The sequence below is a fragment of the Sinocyclocheilus anshuiensis genome, unplaced genomic scaffold (genome assembly GCF_001515605.1).
Source record: "Sinocyclocheilus anshuiensis isolate Anshui unplaced genomic scaffold, SAMN03320099.WGS_v1.1 scaffold63, whole genome shotgun sequence".
In the NCBI taxonomy this organism is placed as follows: Eukaryota; Metazoa; Chordata; class Actinopteri; order Cypriniformes; family Cyprinidae; genus Sinocyclocheilus; species Sinocyclocheilus anshuiensis.
The window spans coordinates 805,917-821,389 of NW_015552625.1; the positions used below are offsets into that span (position 1 = coordinate 805,917).

Sequence of the window (15,473 nt, forward strand, 5' to 3'; positions counted from 1 at the left end):
GACTCGATTGAATGACTACTGAGTCTCAGGAGGATATTAAATAAGAAATGGCATGCAATAAATAGAAATGAGATCTTGACAGTGAGTACTGCTATACCAGACTAAGATTAAACCATGAAGTCAGACTTTGGAGTAGTATGCCACAGCTGTGTTTTTCATAGGTGTGTGAGTGTAGTGCTCATCTGAGAGGGTGAGTGTATCCAAGTGTGCATGTCCATTCATATTCATATTTTGAGTGTGTTTGTTCAGAAATAGTGCGGGTTTACATGTATGCCAGTTCCACAGGACTTTATTCATATCTTCTTCTTTACGGATCCCAAGAATCTTCTCCTCGTCACTCTTCTGGTTTTCCCCATCATCATCTTTGTTGCCTTTCCCTTTCTTTGTGGGTAGCTGGAACTGTGGAACAATTTCACCACTGATACTCTCGAAGTATTGCTGTATGCAGACCTTAGCAAAGCTCTTGGCGTGCTCTTTGCATGTTTCGTCGAATAGTTTGCGCTCTGTATCAATGTAATGCGACCAATATTTGGTTTTAAGAAAAGCGGCTTGTGTGAAACAAGGTCTAATCGCCCTTATCAAGAAGGCTGCTATAGTTATTACCATTAAAAAGGTCCATCCACAGGCCTAAAAAAAAACATTGCAACAGATTAATTTCAAAATAAAACAATATATCGTTTTATATATTTTATAATATATAGCATAGCCTAGTTTATAGGCCTATAATTTACATATTATCAAACTGAATGTCATAACCATCATTCTATAGGCCTAATACTTTTAAATCCCTGGTCTATTTACCTGGGTTCATAATTAATCCTGGACCTGTCGTGTTTTAGTAGCTAACCTCTTGTAGGCTATCTGTGAAAATTTGTTTTCAAATCGTATGAAACGCACAAACACAAAAATAAATGTTTATTTCTTCTCAAATGTTTGTCTCTCCACGCGTTTGACGTTTTCATTTTCTCTCAGCGCGTCGAAGTTTCTATAAACGTATGAATATTTAATGAGGTAAGCACTAAAGCATTTTATGGTTGGTTGTTTGTTGATAAACAACTTTAGCACCGCATCCCTTCACGCTTGACAGTATAATAACAACCCAGGTGCGTGCTACAGTCTTTTAAAATTACGTTTGCCAAATTTGACAAAACGACAAATTGCTTTACCCAGCGTTAATAGTAGGCTAATAGGTAAGATAATTTAGAAACCCCCATTTCATCATTAAGTTGTGCATCTTTTAAAATTACGTTTGCCAAATTTGACAAAACGACTTCAACCGTTGCTTTACCCAGCGTTAATAGTAGGCTAATAGGTAAGATAATTTAGAAACCCCCATTTCATCATTAAGTTGTGCAATAATGTCATTACCTGTGACAAACAGCGAATGTACCTAGTTGCTGCTTCTCTGGAAATAATCTCATGCCCATCAAATACGTCTTTGCATGGAATCCTTGCTTGTAATTTCAGAAGCTCCTTTTTGGATAAGCTTGGATAGCTCTCGTTGAGGAACTCAGATAAATCCGTCGTGGCGCTGAAAGCACACAAAAAGCTCTTGCCATCCATTAAAGTCACGGCTACCCATACAGTTGGAGCGATGAGAGCGCGCTGCGTCATGGAGCTGAACATGTAGCGCAAAACCGCCGGATCTTTCCTGCGTTTTCCAACCGGTCTCTTCCATTCCTCAGTTAACACTGATATGTTGTTGTTAAGTACATATCCAAGTAAAAAGAACCATATTGGCGGAACGATTAGAATGCCGATTCCATACGCATAATTGTAGTCTGGAAGACAAGGACAGGTGAACTCAAAAGAGGAATACATCTGAGCACTTGCCAGAGCCATGATCCCACAGATGCCATTCATGAACGACTCTTGGTTGGCTTGCAAAAACTGGACCATAATTCGAAACTTATCCATTTTTAAAAAGTCAGTTCACCTTTTAGAGCAAAATAGTAGATCAAATTAGTGCAGTTGAGCAATAATGAATGATAAATCTTATTATAATAATCAAAGACTTATCCTATCTTGTCAGAGAGAAAAGAGAGCAAGACTGCTGGAGCAGAGTTGAGTCCAAAGTGAACAAAGGTTCACCAGGTCGCTTTAATGCATGGATGCACATGAGTGACAGGCCCCTCCTTCAGAGGCTCTAACACATCCTCAACTAAATAGTTGGGTGTGATTTTTGTCCTTGCATTGTCCAGTGCTTAAACTGTTTACTGTCAAGCATAATACATAACTACAAGCCAAAATATTCCTTACTCAAAAGGTGAAGGCAAAAGTACATTTCAAAAGATGGACTACCAACACAGAACGCAGTGGACTAACTGCCATGCAGCTAAGATGATAAACATATTTTTATTAATCAATATTATTAATAAATATACATACACAATATACACAGACAAATACATATACAACATATTTTTTCAGGTGTTGCCAGGGTTCTGTAGTCATTTGCATCCAAGCCATATCCATGAGGTTGTTGTGTAATGTGTGTGGAAAGAGACATGCAAAAATACACAAACTAAATCCCAGCATATTCAAATGCACCAGCATGCAAGCGCTGGAGGAAGGTTAAAACAAGGCTTTCTGAACTGACAATAATCTGATAGTAACATTACAATTCAAAAATGTTTTGTTCTACATTCTATGCAGATGAAAAATTCTCCATCCAGGCATCATTGCACCAGGCCTGGAGGGCTCATTGCAACATTGATGAAGACAGAAATTATACATTATTATATATCCATTGCACCCGGCATGCAAGCTTTTTAAGATTTGCTTCTGAATTAACATTAGTTAGTCAATTAGTTCTCAAATTATTACATTTCTAGGCTCAACATTTTTCATTATCTTTATTAATATTTCATGAACATGTCACTTATTACATTCATTCTAGTTTAAGAGGTATGATCTTTTTTCCCCTCAGTTTTACACTTCAGAGAACAATGCCTTTCCATTGATATCTTCCCAAGTGATACAAGCTTTGGGCTTATAGGCCATCCTGGTCACGTCCAGCTCTGGTTTACACTCGTACCAGGTTTGCAGCAAGTGATCCACCTGATCTTGTCTGGTTATACCATGCAGACGCTCCTCTTCTTCCTCTTCATATTCATTATGGATTGTGCTGGGTCTGAATGCACTTGAGAGGGGCATTCTCACAGTCACGTCTTCTTGCATACTCTCAAAGAACTGCATCACACATTTTCTGGCAAAATCTCTGGCATGAAGGACACAGGTCTCATCGAAGAGCTTCTGCTCAATGTCCAGGTAATTGCTCCAGTAGCGTGTCTGCAGAAAAGTGGCGTGATTGAAGCAAGGCTTTAGGACACGACCCACAGCGCCCAAAAATATGAAGAAGAGGAGAATCGACCAGCCTATTGCCTTTGAGAAGAAGATAAATTGTACAAGAAGAATAGATGAATCATCTGGTTATGCAAAGCATGAAAGGATTTTAACCACCTACAGATTTGCTAAAGGTCTGCTCCTGTCAACTTTGTACAGCTCAATCTTACTTAGCAGCTATCAAGTCAAAAATGGCATTGACATCACGGTTCTTTGACTAAAGACAATGTAAGCATTGAAAAAATGCACCAAAAAATGTGAGAAAACCCATTCACCTGAGAGTAACAACGCACATAGCGTGAGACAGCTTTCCGAAAACTGCTGTTTTTGAAGATGACATCCTCTTTGCAAGGCACCTTAGCCATGATCTTGATCAATTCTAGGCCAGTGCTGTTTGGTATTCCTGTAAAATATTTAGGGTCTACATTCATACTAAATGCGCAGATGAAACATTTTCCATCCAAGAGTGTCATCAGAATCCAGACCATGGGGGCCAGAAAGGAACGTTGCAACATTGATGACAGCAAAAATCTAGGAGAAGGATAATATAAGTGTTTTGGTAGCACTTTATTTTACAGTCATGTTCCTCATGTACATACTGTACTTATTAATGTAATTACAATAACTAGGTAATAACTGTACTAACCCTGAACCTACCCCTAAACCTAACCCTACCCCATTTAGTTACCTTATTACCAGTACTTTCTTAGGTAAGTACATTTAAAGTACATATAAGTACTAATTAATATTAGTATTAACATTAATATAAATAATAAATGAGTAGCCTAATATTATGAATATTATTTAGCTTCAAACTTACTTTACCACTGCTGGATTTTTTGTCCTCTTGCCCAGGGGTCTGACCCACTCTTCCATCAGCACCCCAGTATGACGATTAACTAACACTCCCAAAAGGAACAATATAATTGGAGGGACGAACATGACCCCTAGTGCGTACATCTTATTGTATTGCGGTAAACAGGGGCAGTTGAAATCAAAACTTGTATACAACTTGACGCTTATCAGTGACAATATTATACAGATACCATTGGAGATGGACTCAGAATTTGACTGGAAATATTGTAGAACCAACTTTAAACGATCCATTAATTAGTTTAGGTTATCGCTATAAGAGGCTGCAGATAAGAGGCTACTTATCTGGTATTCGACCGCCAAATACGCTGTTCAAATCTGCTTTGTTCAAGTCTGCGAAAAAGACAAACGAAAAAAAACCTCACTTGAGAAATGGTTAACTTAATTTTTAAGTAATTGTATGGATCACGTTTAAATGAATGTTCCCCAGATGTTTAGGCATCTCGCGAGCTCTGCGTGCTGAAGTGTGATGGGTTCACCTGTAAGGCACGCGCACCTGCTTCTTTGGCCACACCCAAATGTGCGCACGAATACCTGACTTTAAAACGAGTTCAAACTCGCTTAACAGATTCATGATGTGTTTGCTTTCTTCCCTTTGAGTAGTCGGATGGTGTAAAATATTTAATATTTACATTTTTCATATTTTTCTTAAAGCGCTCCTCCCTGACCCTAAAGAAGAGGCTATAATCGGTTTGGAGAATGGATGTAACTTTTGTCTCAATAATTTCAAATCTGCGCTGTTCAAGTCTGCGAAAAAGACAAACGAAAAAAAAAAACTCACTTGAGAAATGGTTAACTTAATTTTTAAGTAATTGTATGGATCACGTTTAAATGAATGTTCCACAGATGTTTAGGCATCTCGCGAGCTCTGCGTGCTGAAGTGTGATGGGTTCACCTGTAAGGCACGCGCACCTGCTTCTTTGGCCACACCCAAATGTGCGCACGAATACCTGACTTTAAAACGAGTTCAAACTCGCTTAACAGATTCATGATGTGTTTGCTTTCTTCCCTTTGAGTAGTCGGATGGTGTAAAATATTTAATATTTACATTTTTCATATTTTTCTTAAAGCGCTCCTCCCGTGACCCTAAAGAAGAGGCTATAATCGGTTTGGAGAATGGATGTAACTTTTGTCTCAATAATTACCGCATAGCGTGACCCTCAGGAAAATCACGTTAAAAATAAAGTTCAAAATGATCCTATAAACGAATGATTGCTTTGGGGTTATTTGACAAATTCTCATATCAAAGTATTATTGTAGGTGTATTGCGTATAATAGACTATACTAAACTTTGGTGAGGTAGCGACCTCGTGTGGGTATTTGTCGTCCGCCCAGTAGTCACTACGCAGCTGCACATTTTTCAAAAGAGCCGAAAAGAAAAGAAGAGAACAACAAAATGTACAACAAAAAGAACAACGCAAATGCCTTGTCGAAAACCCTAATTTGAATACCGCCGTTTGTAGATATTACTTTCGTCATATATCATATGATGCTTCAACAGGGCTTTACATTTATTTTTGTAATTGCGTGTAGACTACATCCACAGTTAACACTATAGGCACATAATATTCACTGTCAGTATAACTTGTGAAAACTTTAATACCTTTTTGCTAAAAAAAGTTAATGTTTTCATGAGCCCCAGAGTGCGTGTGTGCGTGTGACATGATGTTGACTCAAGAGCGGGACTGACCCACGTGGTTTTTATAGAGGAGCGAAAACGGCCCAATCGGTCACTTCCTGGATGTGAGAGCAGATGAGGAAACAGAGTAACGGTAGGCTACTGCAGCGCTTTTTCTTGTGACGGTTCAGTATCGTTCTGAAACAATGAACAACGCTGGACTTTAACTCTTGGATTACAGTGTAAGTTACTATTCTGTTCTTGGTCTAAAACAAAGACTCATCGCGAGTAGTGGCCATCTGTTGTTTCATAGATTATTCAAGACACCGTAACAGCTGTGATTAAAATGTAAAAAAAATAAAAGTTTTGTAAACCACAGGAGTTAAAACACCTTCGAAGACGTCGTTAAGAAAATACGCAATTGTGTCGGTTAAAAAGAGAAGTTGTTAGATGCTCTGTCTTTAAGTCGTTAGTTTATTGCGTCACCGCCCACTACACGATTCACTCGCCCTGTTGCTGATAAACTTACTATTGACTTTCAGTCACGCGTAAACAAATATTTCCTCTGTAATAGTGTCTAACTATTTGTAGATTTCTCTCTGTTTAATGAGTAAATTGTTGTTGTTGTCTATAGCCTAGCCGCCCTTTAGTGTTTGTAGACTGTGGGAATCAATTATTGTCTTTACTGGAGCTCAACCAATATTAGTCAACTACCTATCATTATGCACTCTATTTAAAAACTGTTTTTTTGTTGTTATTTTGTTGCTGTTTAACTTGGGATATGGTGCAGTTCCACATAGACTTTAATTTGTTTTATGTAGGCTACACTAATAAAAATAGGACCTAAACAATATAAGTAGTAGAACATTGAAACGCCTTCTTTCAGCTGGAAAAGGGGGAGGTGGTTAACTTTCAGAAAACTTGTTGAGATCAAAGCAAAACATCTCGGTTACGTATGTAACCTTGGTTCCCTGAGTAGGGGAACGAGATGCTGCGATGACGTCATCGCTTTGGGAACACCTTCGGTGTGACGAATGTCTGAAGCCCTTATACCATCACGCCAATTCATTGGCCAAATAGCGCTTAGCACCGCCCCCAAAGCGCACGTAGGTGCGCTATATAGCGTGCTGCACGCTATTTTCATCAGATTTCACTGATTTACAAAGGAAGCGCTATCAAGGTACGGAACGGCCGAGCATCGCAGCATCTCGTTCCCCTACTCAGGGAACCAAGGTTACATACGTAACCGAGATGTTCCCTCTCATAGGCTCACTTCGATGCTGCGATGACGTTATCGCTTTGGGAACACCTTCGGTGTGACGAATGTCTGAAGCCCTTATACCATCACGCCAATTCATTGGCCAAATAGCGCTTAGCACCGCCCCCACCTCGGCTGGGGAAAAAGCCTCCAGGACCACTTGTTGAAAGCAAAACGAATCGACCTTCGAAGCGACCTTCGGAACATAATCAGGCCTAGGTCGCAAAAAGACTTTTACCAGTCCTGGTGCAAAGTCCATACACGAAGGACTAATGGAGAGAGCCTGCAGGTCCCCTACCCTCTTAAGGGAGGATAAAGCCACCAAAAGAACGGTCTTAATGGTCAGTAACTTCTCTGACACTGTCTCCATCGGTTCAAAGGGATAGCCAGTCAGACCCTCCAACACAATCGATAAGTCCCAAGAAGGGACTCGGGCTGGGCGGAAAGGCCTAAGCCGTCTCGAACCTCGACCTGGGATATGGACTGCTCTGATCAACAGGAACTTTGTCTAAGCCCAGAGAAGAATACGCCTCGCCAGCCTGCAAAGGGGGCGAGAACGTAATCCCCCTTGACGATTGAGGTACGACACAACTGCCATGTTGTCTGTCCTGACCAACACATGATAACCCCTCAGCTGGGGTAAGAACTGTTCGAGAGCCAGGAGAACCGCAAGCATCTCAACAGGTCCGTATTGACTGTACACGAGCGGGAGACAGCCGTGCCCACATCGTGCAAGAGTCCAAATCCACCCCCAAAAAGGTTGTCTGCCGAGACGGCAGCAGGACACTCTTTTGAAGGTTCGTCCGTAACCCTAGGCTCCTCAACTGATCGAGTACCAGATCTCGATGTATCCGTGCCTGATCCTGAGATTGAGCTAGTATTAGCCAATCGTCCAGGTAGTTCAAAATTCGGACGCCCTGGAGCCGCAACGGGGCCAGAGCTGCGTCCATGCACGGGGTAACCTAGGCGGTGGCTCATGCCGCTGGACCTCGTGGTGCTGTAAGGACGAAGAGCGTGAGCGGGCCGTAGGTGGCTGATGCTCCACTTCTCTAGCCCTGCGAGGGATGAGTTGACGGAACGCAGCGGACTGCTGTTTCGCTGCTCTAAACTTTTCCACGACCGTAGTGACGAGTCTCCGAACAGACCGTCACTCGAAATGGGGGCGTCCAGGAGAAAGGTTCTGTCCTTCTCCTTAATGTCAGTGAGAGTAAGCCAAAGATGGCGCTCAGCTGACACTAACCCTGCCATGGACCTGCCCACTGCCCGAGCTGTGTGCTTGGTAGCCCTAAGCGCCAAGTCAGTAGCTCGTCTGAGCTCTTTAACGGCCTCTGGAGTCAAGCCTTCTCCCTCGTCCAGCTCCTTGAGCACGTCTGCCTGATAAGCCTGGAGTACACCCATAGAATGGAGTGTAGCCGCGGCCTGCCCAGCGGCCATGTAAGATTTCCCGATCAAAGCGGAAGTAACCCTACACGGCTTGGACGGTAGCAGAGGGCGTGACTTCCAAGACGGAGCGGAGTTCGGCGTGAGATGTGCCGCGAGAGTCTCTTCTATGGCGAAGGTGTTCCCAAAGCGATGACGTCATCGCAGCATCGAAGTGCGCCTATGAGAGGGAATTTCAGCCATTCAATTATTTTCTTTTTATTCTCTATGTGGTTTGATTTACAAAAATGTTTAAATGCAGTTTAAACACTGAAATGTTTGAAAAGAAAAAAAAATGGCCAAACCTTTCAAATTTATTAAAGATCCATTTTTGTTTTGTACATTTTTTCTTATAATAACTTAAGTAGTATGGTTAATAATGACGAAGTCTATAAACAGAAAATAAGTCTGAATGAGAATATTTGCTTGCCTTCTCATCATGGTGTATAAAGAGTCCAAATAAGTCACACAACTGATAAATAAAATTAGATGAGTACATTTTTTACTACTATGGATTGCATATCACTTCAAATGATTGACAAAAGTTGTGTCTCTAATGCTTTAAAAAAAAAATCACAGGACAACAAAGTGCACCGTATTCATGGAATGTGCCAGTAGCTCGTAGATTGTATAAATAAGGAATTTTATCTGCTTCATTCCAAGAATCACTCAGACTCCAAGTGCCACACTATAAATAAACCAATCATGTAACGTCCTCCTCAGTGTATATAAGATTCCTTCCAAAGCGTCAGTCAAAGCAAAATGACAAAATACTTTAAAAAGAGATGAGATGGTACCACATTTTTTTTTAATCCAAACCTCAAGTTAACAGATCAACAGATTTTTTTTCCCTGATATCATTTTTTGTTTATTCTTGTTGTCATTACAGTAGATACTTTTATCTGGATACAGTTATCTTGCTGGTTTAATTTACGACATTTAACAGAGGTTATCTGACTTCCTTCCCCAGTGCAGGAGTTCAAAAATAACCACTCTGAAGAATGAAATTTTTTCACGAAAGTTAGAAGATGCATTTCCTTTCAAGAAGCTCACATTAATCGAGAAATGTGTGTTTTCCTAGACGCACAGTGAAGGATGCAAGGTGCTATTGTACGAGTTTGCATGGTGGTAGTAGCCGCTATCCTCAACCACCCGCTGCTCTTCCCTAATGAAAACACCACCATCCCTGAGCAAGATGACGAGCTCCTGACCCGGATGAAGGAGCACCAGGAGAAGCTGGAGGCCGAACAGAAGCGCCTAGAACAGGAGATCTCACAAACAGAAACAGCTCTGATTGATGATGATCAGGAAAGTTACAGCTGGTACTTTTGGAGCACTCTCTGCCTAGTCATTTTCTTCACAATTGAGGTGTGCAGGCAGGATATGATCCCTATTGAAATGCCAGACTCCATGGAAGATGAAGATGGAGATTCCAGTGCCGAATATCTCAGCGCCAAGACTGTAGCCCTAGATAAAGGTGTCCTAAGTAACTTCTGCAAGACCCGCTTCCATCCTTTCATCCACGAGAGCAGGAGAGTGCGAGAGTTTATCGAGGGCTTTGCGGATGATCTGCTCGAGGCTTTGAGAAGTGTTTGCGATCGAGATTCTGACCTGGAAGTCGAGGACTTTGTTGGCATAGGCAGCATGTTTGAGTCCTGGAGGGTGTCTAAACCTCCTACATGTGACCTCATTGTGCCTTTTGCTCCTCCACGGCCATTCAGGTTCCAGTTTCAGCTCGGCTGCGACCCCTCCACTGAAATTCCACTGGACTTGCAAGGATGTGGAAGGATTAAACTAATAAAACCAGGTGGAAATGGCACAGACTGTCTTTGTGGCTCAACCAATCTGGGTGATGATATGCTGTGTCTGCTTCACAATAGAAATGAGAGTGAAAGGCTTGAGGAACACACACTGGTGGAGCTCCTCTGTGAGAAGAACACCTCGTATTTGTCGAAAGATCAGATCATGAGATGGTTCCAGATCTCGGTGAGCAAAGCATGGGGCCAGATCTCTCATAAGTACGATTTTGAGCTGGCATTTCGAAACCTAGACTTCCCTGGAGCTCTGAAAATCAGATTTAGGTCTGGAAAGACCGTCACTCTTAACATTACCCCTGCCGTTCAGTTTGAGGACACGGATGCTTACCTCATCTCTCATTTCCCTTCTGACACTAGTAACCCCTCAGACATTCACTGGCAACTCTCACTAACTGTTTATGAAAAGAACCTGCTTAAACATCTAGCAAAACGACTTCCTACAAATTCGTGTCATGTTCACTGTCTTCAGATAGTTTCTTTCTTGCACAAAAAGCAGACAGCTTTGACTGGGAGAAGCGCCTTTTCTAATTACCATATAAAGACGGCACTTTTGCATCTGCTGTTGAGTAAACGTCCTGCGATGTGGCAGCCGCAGAATCTCGATCACAGATTACGAGATCTGCTGAGCTTCCTGCAGCAAAGCCTGGAGGAAAAGAGACTCTATCACATTGTTGTTGGCAACCCTCACATCCCAGTGGAAATTCTGGTTCCCAAAATATTCCGTACTGCAGAACCGATAAACCTGTTTAGGCCTCTTGTATTGCAGAGGCACGTATATGCCAAAATGGAGGAGCATTTTCAAGAGATGGTTAAAAATACCTCTGTGCTTGTTCAAGAATATAGCCCTCACTTTTCGAATGGTTACGTGAGACATGAATTTAGCTCAACAGACCAGACATAGACTTACTCACTGCTCTGGCTTTGAGTGCAGGCCAGGGGATTTTTACAGCCTAATTACGTGATGACGTTATGCACCTCAAATGTAAACAACATGTTAAGCACTGACTGTTTCTGATGCTATGATGATATTTGGGTGTTTCTTTTACTATGGGCTTTTTTTTTTTTGTCCCAGGGGCCAAATTTTAACTTTTACATTTGTGTTATACGTAGGTCATGTTAAAGCAGTCTCGTCAACTTTTGTCTATTTTTTAGCATTTATTTTTGTTACTTTTCAAATATATATATATCTTTTATTGTTTTACTCTTGTCCCAGACTGAGACATTCAATCTGAAAATATAAAATCCATCATAAAAATATGATCATTACATTTTTTAATTATCATAACAAAGAGTGAATTAATTTAATAATTTAAATGAAAACAAATATATAAATTTGTACACTTTACAACTTCTCCTTAGTTTTGGTGTTATTTTCACTACAATAAACAAACTTTGCATCTAATAATAAAAATAATAATAATACAGTTTATTGCAAAAGTTACTGTTTGTTTGTTTGTTTTTACCAAGGGGACAGTGCCAGTGTAGAGCATGCTGGAGTTGAAATAAGATGTAATGTGTGAAGAAAATCAAGGTAAATATCACCTAATAACAGTTATTTTTATCATGCATCAGCTGTAATGTTGTTTATGAAATAATTTAAATCAAGTATGTATTTAAAATATCTAAAATGCTTGCTGTGAAATTGTCCTTAGCAAGACAAAGATTTTCTGAAAAAAAAAAAAAAGTTTAAAATGAAATTTCCACCACAGAATGTTACCAAACACAATACATAATTTGAGATGTGACTGAAATGACGTTGCTGCTATAAAATAATAGGATTTTAAGAAAGTTTATTTTCCTAAAGTCCACAGGGCTAAAAGTGCACATGGTTGAAGAAACACCCACTTGCTATCATCATTCTGGCAGCTGATTCAGGATCTTTGAACCATAAGTTATTGCAAATGATGTAATATCATGTTAAGAGTTTAAATTATGTAACATTATCAGAGTATTTAGCAGTATTATCAGTTTTGATCTTGTATGTCAACACAAGTGATTGTTGAAATGCCTAAACAATGTATGAGCAGCAAGCACATCTAAAGAAATGGTGCACAGTGGCATGTACAGGCCCAAGCAGAAGCTGTTTCACAGGTTTGAAAAGGGCTTTTTTATCTTTTCTGTAGTTTGCACTGGTTTTACTCTTTGTAGTCTTTGTCTTGGATTTTTTTTTTAAACAGAGATGCACTAAACAAACTTTTATGCAGTATGCAGTTGTGCAGTTTCCCCTCCCAGGAAGCAATATTGTTGTGCAGCCCCATGACATGCAGTGCATGGCTCAGTAGCATTTCACTTGTGACCAAAGAGGAAACTGGTTATATATAGAGAGATTTATATTTACATTTATGCATTTGGCAAAAGCTTTTATCCAAAGCAAGTTACACTGCATTCAAGGTACACATTTATGTTTTATAAGTTCTTGATTTCTCTGGAAATCAACCCCATGACCTACTGGAAAGATAAGTCATTAAAGGAATAAACACAAGGATATAAGATTTGTCCAAAATATAATGTTTATATTATGTATGTTTGGTTTATTTATATTCATGTATGAAAGACAGACATGGTAATATACCCATTGTAGCCATTTTTACATGGCCTTCTGGGATCTAGTCTAAGGTCTGAGGCTTAAAAGCACAACTGGCTATAAATTCGGTATAAAAAATATTTAGACTAAGAAAAGAGTTATTTTACTCTATAAACCATGATCATAATTAGGGTTTCCGTCCATGTAGGTGTTGAAGAACACTTTGTGATCCTCTGTGTTGAACATGGTGGCTTTGACCACTGGATCCTCGAACATGCATTCAATCCACTTCCTTAACTCAGGGGTGTTGGCCAAACAACTGAAACACAAATAGAGACACAGAACTATTAGGTTTACAAGCAAGCTATGCTTTACATACAAAAGATGGTTGCATTCACAAGAAGTTTACTTGTGAAGACATGTACTTGTGTGCATAAAGTTCACTTAACCAAAGTGCTTTTCAATTCAGCTGGAACCAGAGCCCTACCTTTACTAATCTCAGTCATTCATCACTGTTTTCATATCTGTTCAACTTAACCTCTATGACTCAGCACACTATTCCTCTTGCTGTCGGGTAAAATATGTACAGTATGTTTTATCATACATTCATTATATATTGCATACATGTACTAATTTAAAAAAACGTACTGCTTTACGCCCATCATCTCTGCCCTCTCAAACCATGGCCAGATCAAGTAGTCGATCATTGTGATTGAATCGCCCCCAAAATATTTGGTCTTCTTTTTCGCCAGATACTGAAAAAAGGTATTAAAAAAAAAAAAGCAGTTAATACATTGTTATGATATACTTTCAGAAAGTGTAAGAATTTTAGCCCACCTCATGTAGTTGGGAGACTTTTTCTGTAAATTCTACTTCAGCTGCTGAGACATCCTCTCCTCTTTTCTTGCCCATAGAGATCTTATAGAAGTATGGAATCACCTGAAATGAGGGTGAATTTCCAAAAATCAATGCATAAATTCACTTGAATCAAAAAACAATGAAGATACATAAGGTACATGTTTCAAAATGACAAACTGCCTACCTTTGAATAATGATCCAGCAGCATTCTCTGTTGGGCCCTCTCAAATGGGTCAGATGGGAGCAGTCTCTTCTCAGGGTAGGTCTCATCCAAGTACTCGCAGGTGATTGGCGACTCGTAGATCACCTGACCACTTGAGGTTTCCAATACTGGCACTGTCCCTGAAGGATTCTTCTCCAGAAACCAATCAGGCTTATCCTTCAAATTGATGTTGATAATTTCATGTCTATGCAAAAGGAATATAAAATCAATAGGCCTACTAGTTAGTGGATAGATATTTAAGAGAGTGATTTTCCTCACAACCACAACAAAAAATGTTAATTAAGACACTCAAATCTAATTTACGCTCTAAATATCATATGTACACATTAGGCACACCTCAAACCTCCATGTAACCCAATACTGCACAGCAGGTCAACATTAGTACTCACTTAACTCCCTTGGCAGTGAGCACCAGTCTTGCTCTCTGAGCAAATGGACAAAATCTCATGCTGTAGAGGCGAATAAGACCATTCGGCACTGGTCCGGGAGCAGGACATGCTGTTACACCAATGAAACACATGGGGCACAATAATGTACATATTTACATACATAGGCTATGAAAAAGTTATTTACATAATATGGATGGAATTTCATCAGTAACATAATGTGGTCCACTAAGCTGTCCCGGCTCTTAACTGTTTATGAATTACATTTTTAAAGTTTATAATCTGTTTTATCAGAAATATCTTTTTTTTAACAATGATTACGCAACGTCGTGGTCTGATAACATCTGGGAGAGTTTTCTGCAACCGGGTTGGTAATGAAACTCTTGTGGATAATGAAACTAGCTGAACGTCTATGCAGACGAACGTGAATTCATATCTGGGTGTATTTATAAATGCTTTTCCATTTACAAGTTATAGATCAAACAATGAAAGCATTGTGAGCGAGTCTAATTTCCATGCTTTCTCTTACCTTTTCCGTGGCATTTTGGAGATGGAGCCATTATCAGAGTGTTCACTTAAAGAAGATCTTAAAGGAGGAAATGAAACGATCGATGGTAAGCCTACAAACAATAGAAAAACATTAACGTAAGCGTTTTATGCATAAGAATCAAAAACTGTGTTACATAAGAAAAAATACTTTTGCGGCTATCATAGATGCTTAACATGTTTTACTAAAAGCAAACAAAAATTAATTCAACGTTTGCTCACCTGTTGAACCGGCTGACCTGACTGAAGTAAACGTTAGCTAGAAAGTTGAGTTTTTATGGAAGAATAGGTGTGGCTGAAGATAATGACTCCTCCTCTTACATACTTACTATTAACTTACACCCATGTTACTTTCAAAATAAAGCTCTTGTTCACTACAAAAGGTTCTTAAAGGTACTTCTCGTCGATTGAAGAGTAGAAATACCATATTAATTTTTACAACTATTTAACGACTATAAATGATAAACTGCTCAGAAGTCTGCTATTATCTTCGGATGTGCTGATTTACTGTGCATTTCTCTGATTATGCCGTGTTTCCTGTACAATCAACTATGAACATGCCAGACCAAATAGTGACAGCTATGTTGCGGAACACATATTCTTCGT

At 39.8% G+C, this 15,473-nt stretch overlaps 4 protein-coding genes across 8 annotated transcripts; 1 reads left to right on the forward strand and 3 right to left on the reverse strand.

Moving 5' to 3' along the window:
* On the reverse strand, nt 1-1,917 carry calhm1a (calcium homeostasis modulator 1a). The gene is made up of 2 exons (XM_016457665.1): nt 1,369-1,917; nt 1-627 (listed from the first exon to the last, which is right to left on the reverse strand). Exons 1-2 carry the CDS (start codon nt 1,915-1,917, stop codon nt 121-123), a joined length of 1,056 nt encoding a protein of 351 aa, XP_016313151.1. The 3' UTR covers nt 1-120.
* A 453-nt stretch (nt 1,918-2,370) lies between these two features.
* Nucleotides 2,371-4,559, reverse strand: calhm3 (calcium homeostasis modulator 3). 2 transcript variants are annotated; one of them, XM_016457651.1, is made up of 4 exons: nt 4,166-4,559; nt 3,621-3,876; nt 2,929-3,384; nt 2,371-2,818 (listed from the first exon to the last, which is right to left on the reverse strand). In XM_016457651.1, the coding sequence occupies exons 1-3, from the start codon at nt 4,450-4,452 to the stop codon at nt 2,932-2,934; spliced, it is 996 nt and encodes a 331-aa protein (XP_016313137.1). In that variant the 5' UTR covers nt 4,453-4,559; the 3' UTR covers nt 2,371-2,818; nt 2,929-2,931. The 2 variants fall into 2 exon arrangements, with proteins under 2 accessions (XP_016313137.1, XP_016313136.1); XM_016457650.1 differs by having other exon boundaries at nt 2,371-3,384.
* A 1,320-nt stretch (nt 4,560-5,879) lies between these two features.
* LOC107666382 (inositol 1,4,5-trisphosphate receptor-interacting protein-like) lies at nt 5,880-11,482 on the forward strand. Of its 3 annotated transcripts, none has more exons than XM_016457640.1 (2): nt 5,880-6,078; nt 9,484-11,482. In XM_016457640.1, the coding sequence occupies exon 2, from the start codon at nt 9,609-9,611 to the stop codon at nt 11,229-11,231; it is 1,623 nt and encodes a 540-aa protein (XP_016313126.1). In that variant the 5' UTR covers nt 5,880-6,078; nt 9,484-9,608; the 3' UTR covers nt 11,232-11,482. The 3 variants fall into 3 exon arrangements, with proteins under 3 accessions (XP_016313126.1, XP_016313128.1, XP_016313129.1); XM_016457642.1 differs by having other exon boundaries at nt 9,595-11,482; XM_016457643.1 differs by having other exon boundaries at nt 5,880-5,990; nt 9,595-11,482.
* A 228-nt stretch (nt 11,483-11,710) lies between these two features.
* Nucleotides 11,711-15,188, reverse strand: LOC107666561 (glutathione S-transferase omega-1-like). 2 transcript variants are annotated; one of them, XM_016457963.1, is made up of 7 exons: nt 15,090-15,107; nt 14,851-14,907; nt 14,325-14,433; nt 13,897-14,119; nt 13,692-13,793; nt 13,503-13,609; nt 11,711-13,173 (listed from the first exon to the last, which is right to left on the reverse strand). In XM_016457963.1, exons 2-7 carry the CDS (start codon nt 14,879-14,881, stop codon nt 13,023-13,025), a joined length of 723 nt encoding a protein of 240 aa, XP_016313449.1. In that variant the 5' UTR covers nt 14,882-14,907; nt 15,090-15,107; the 3' UTR covers nt 11,711-13,022. The 2 variants fall into 2 exon arrangements, with proteins under 2 accessions (XP_016313449.1, XP_016313448.1); XM_016457962.1 differs by having other exon boundaries at nt 11,712-13,173; nt 14,851-14,941; nt 15,090-15,188.
* Between the last annotated feature and the right edge of the window lie 285 nt (nt 15,189-15,473).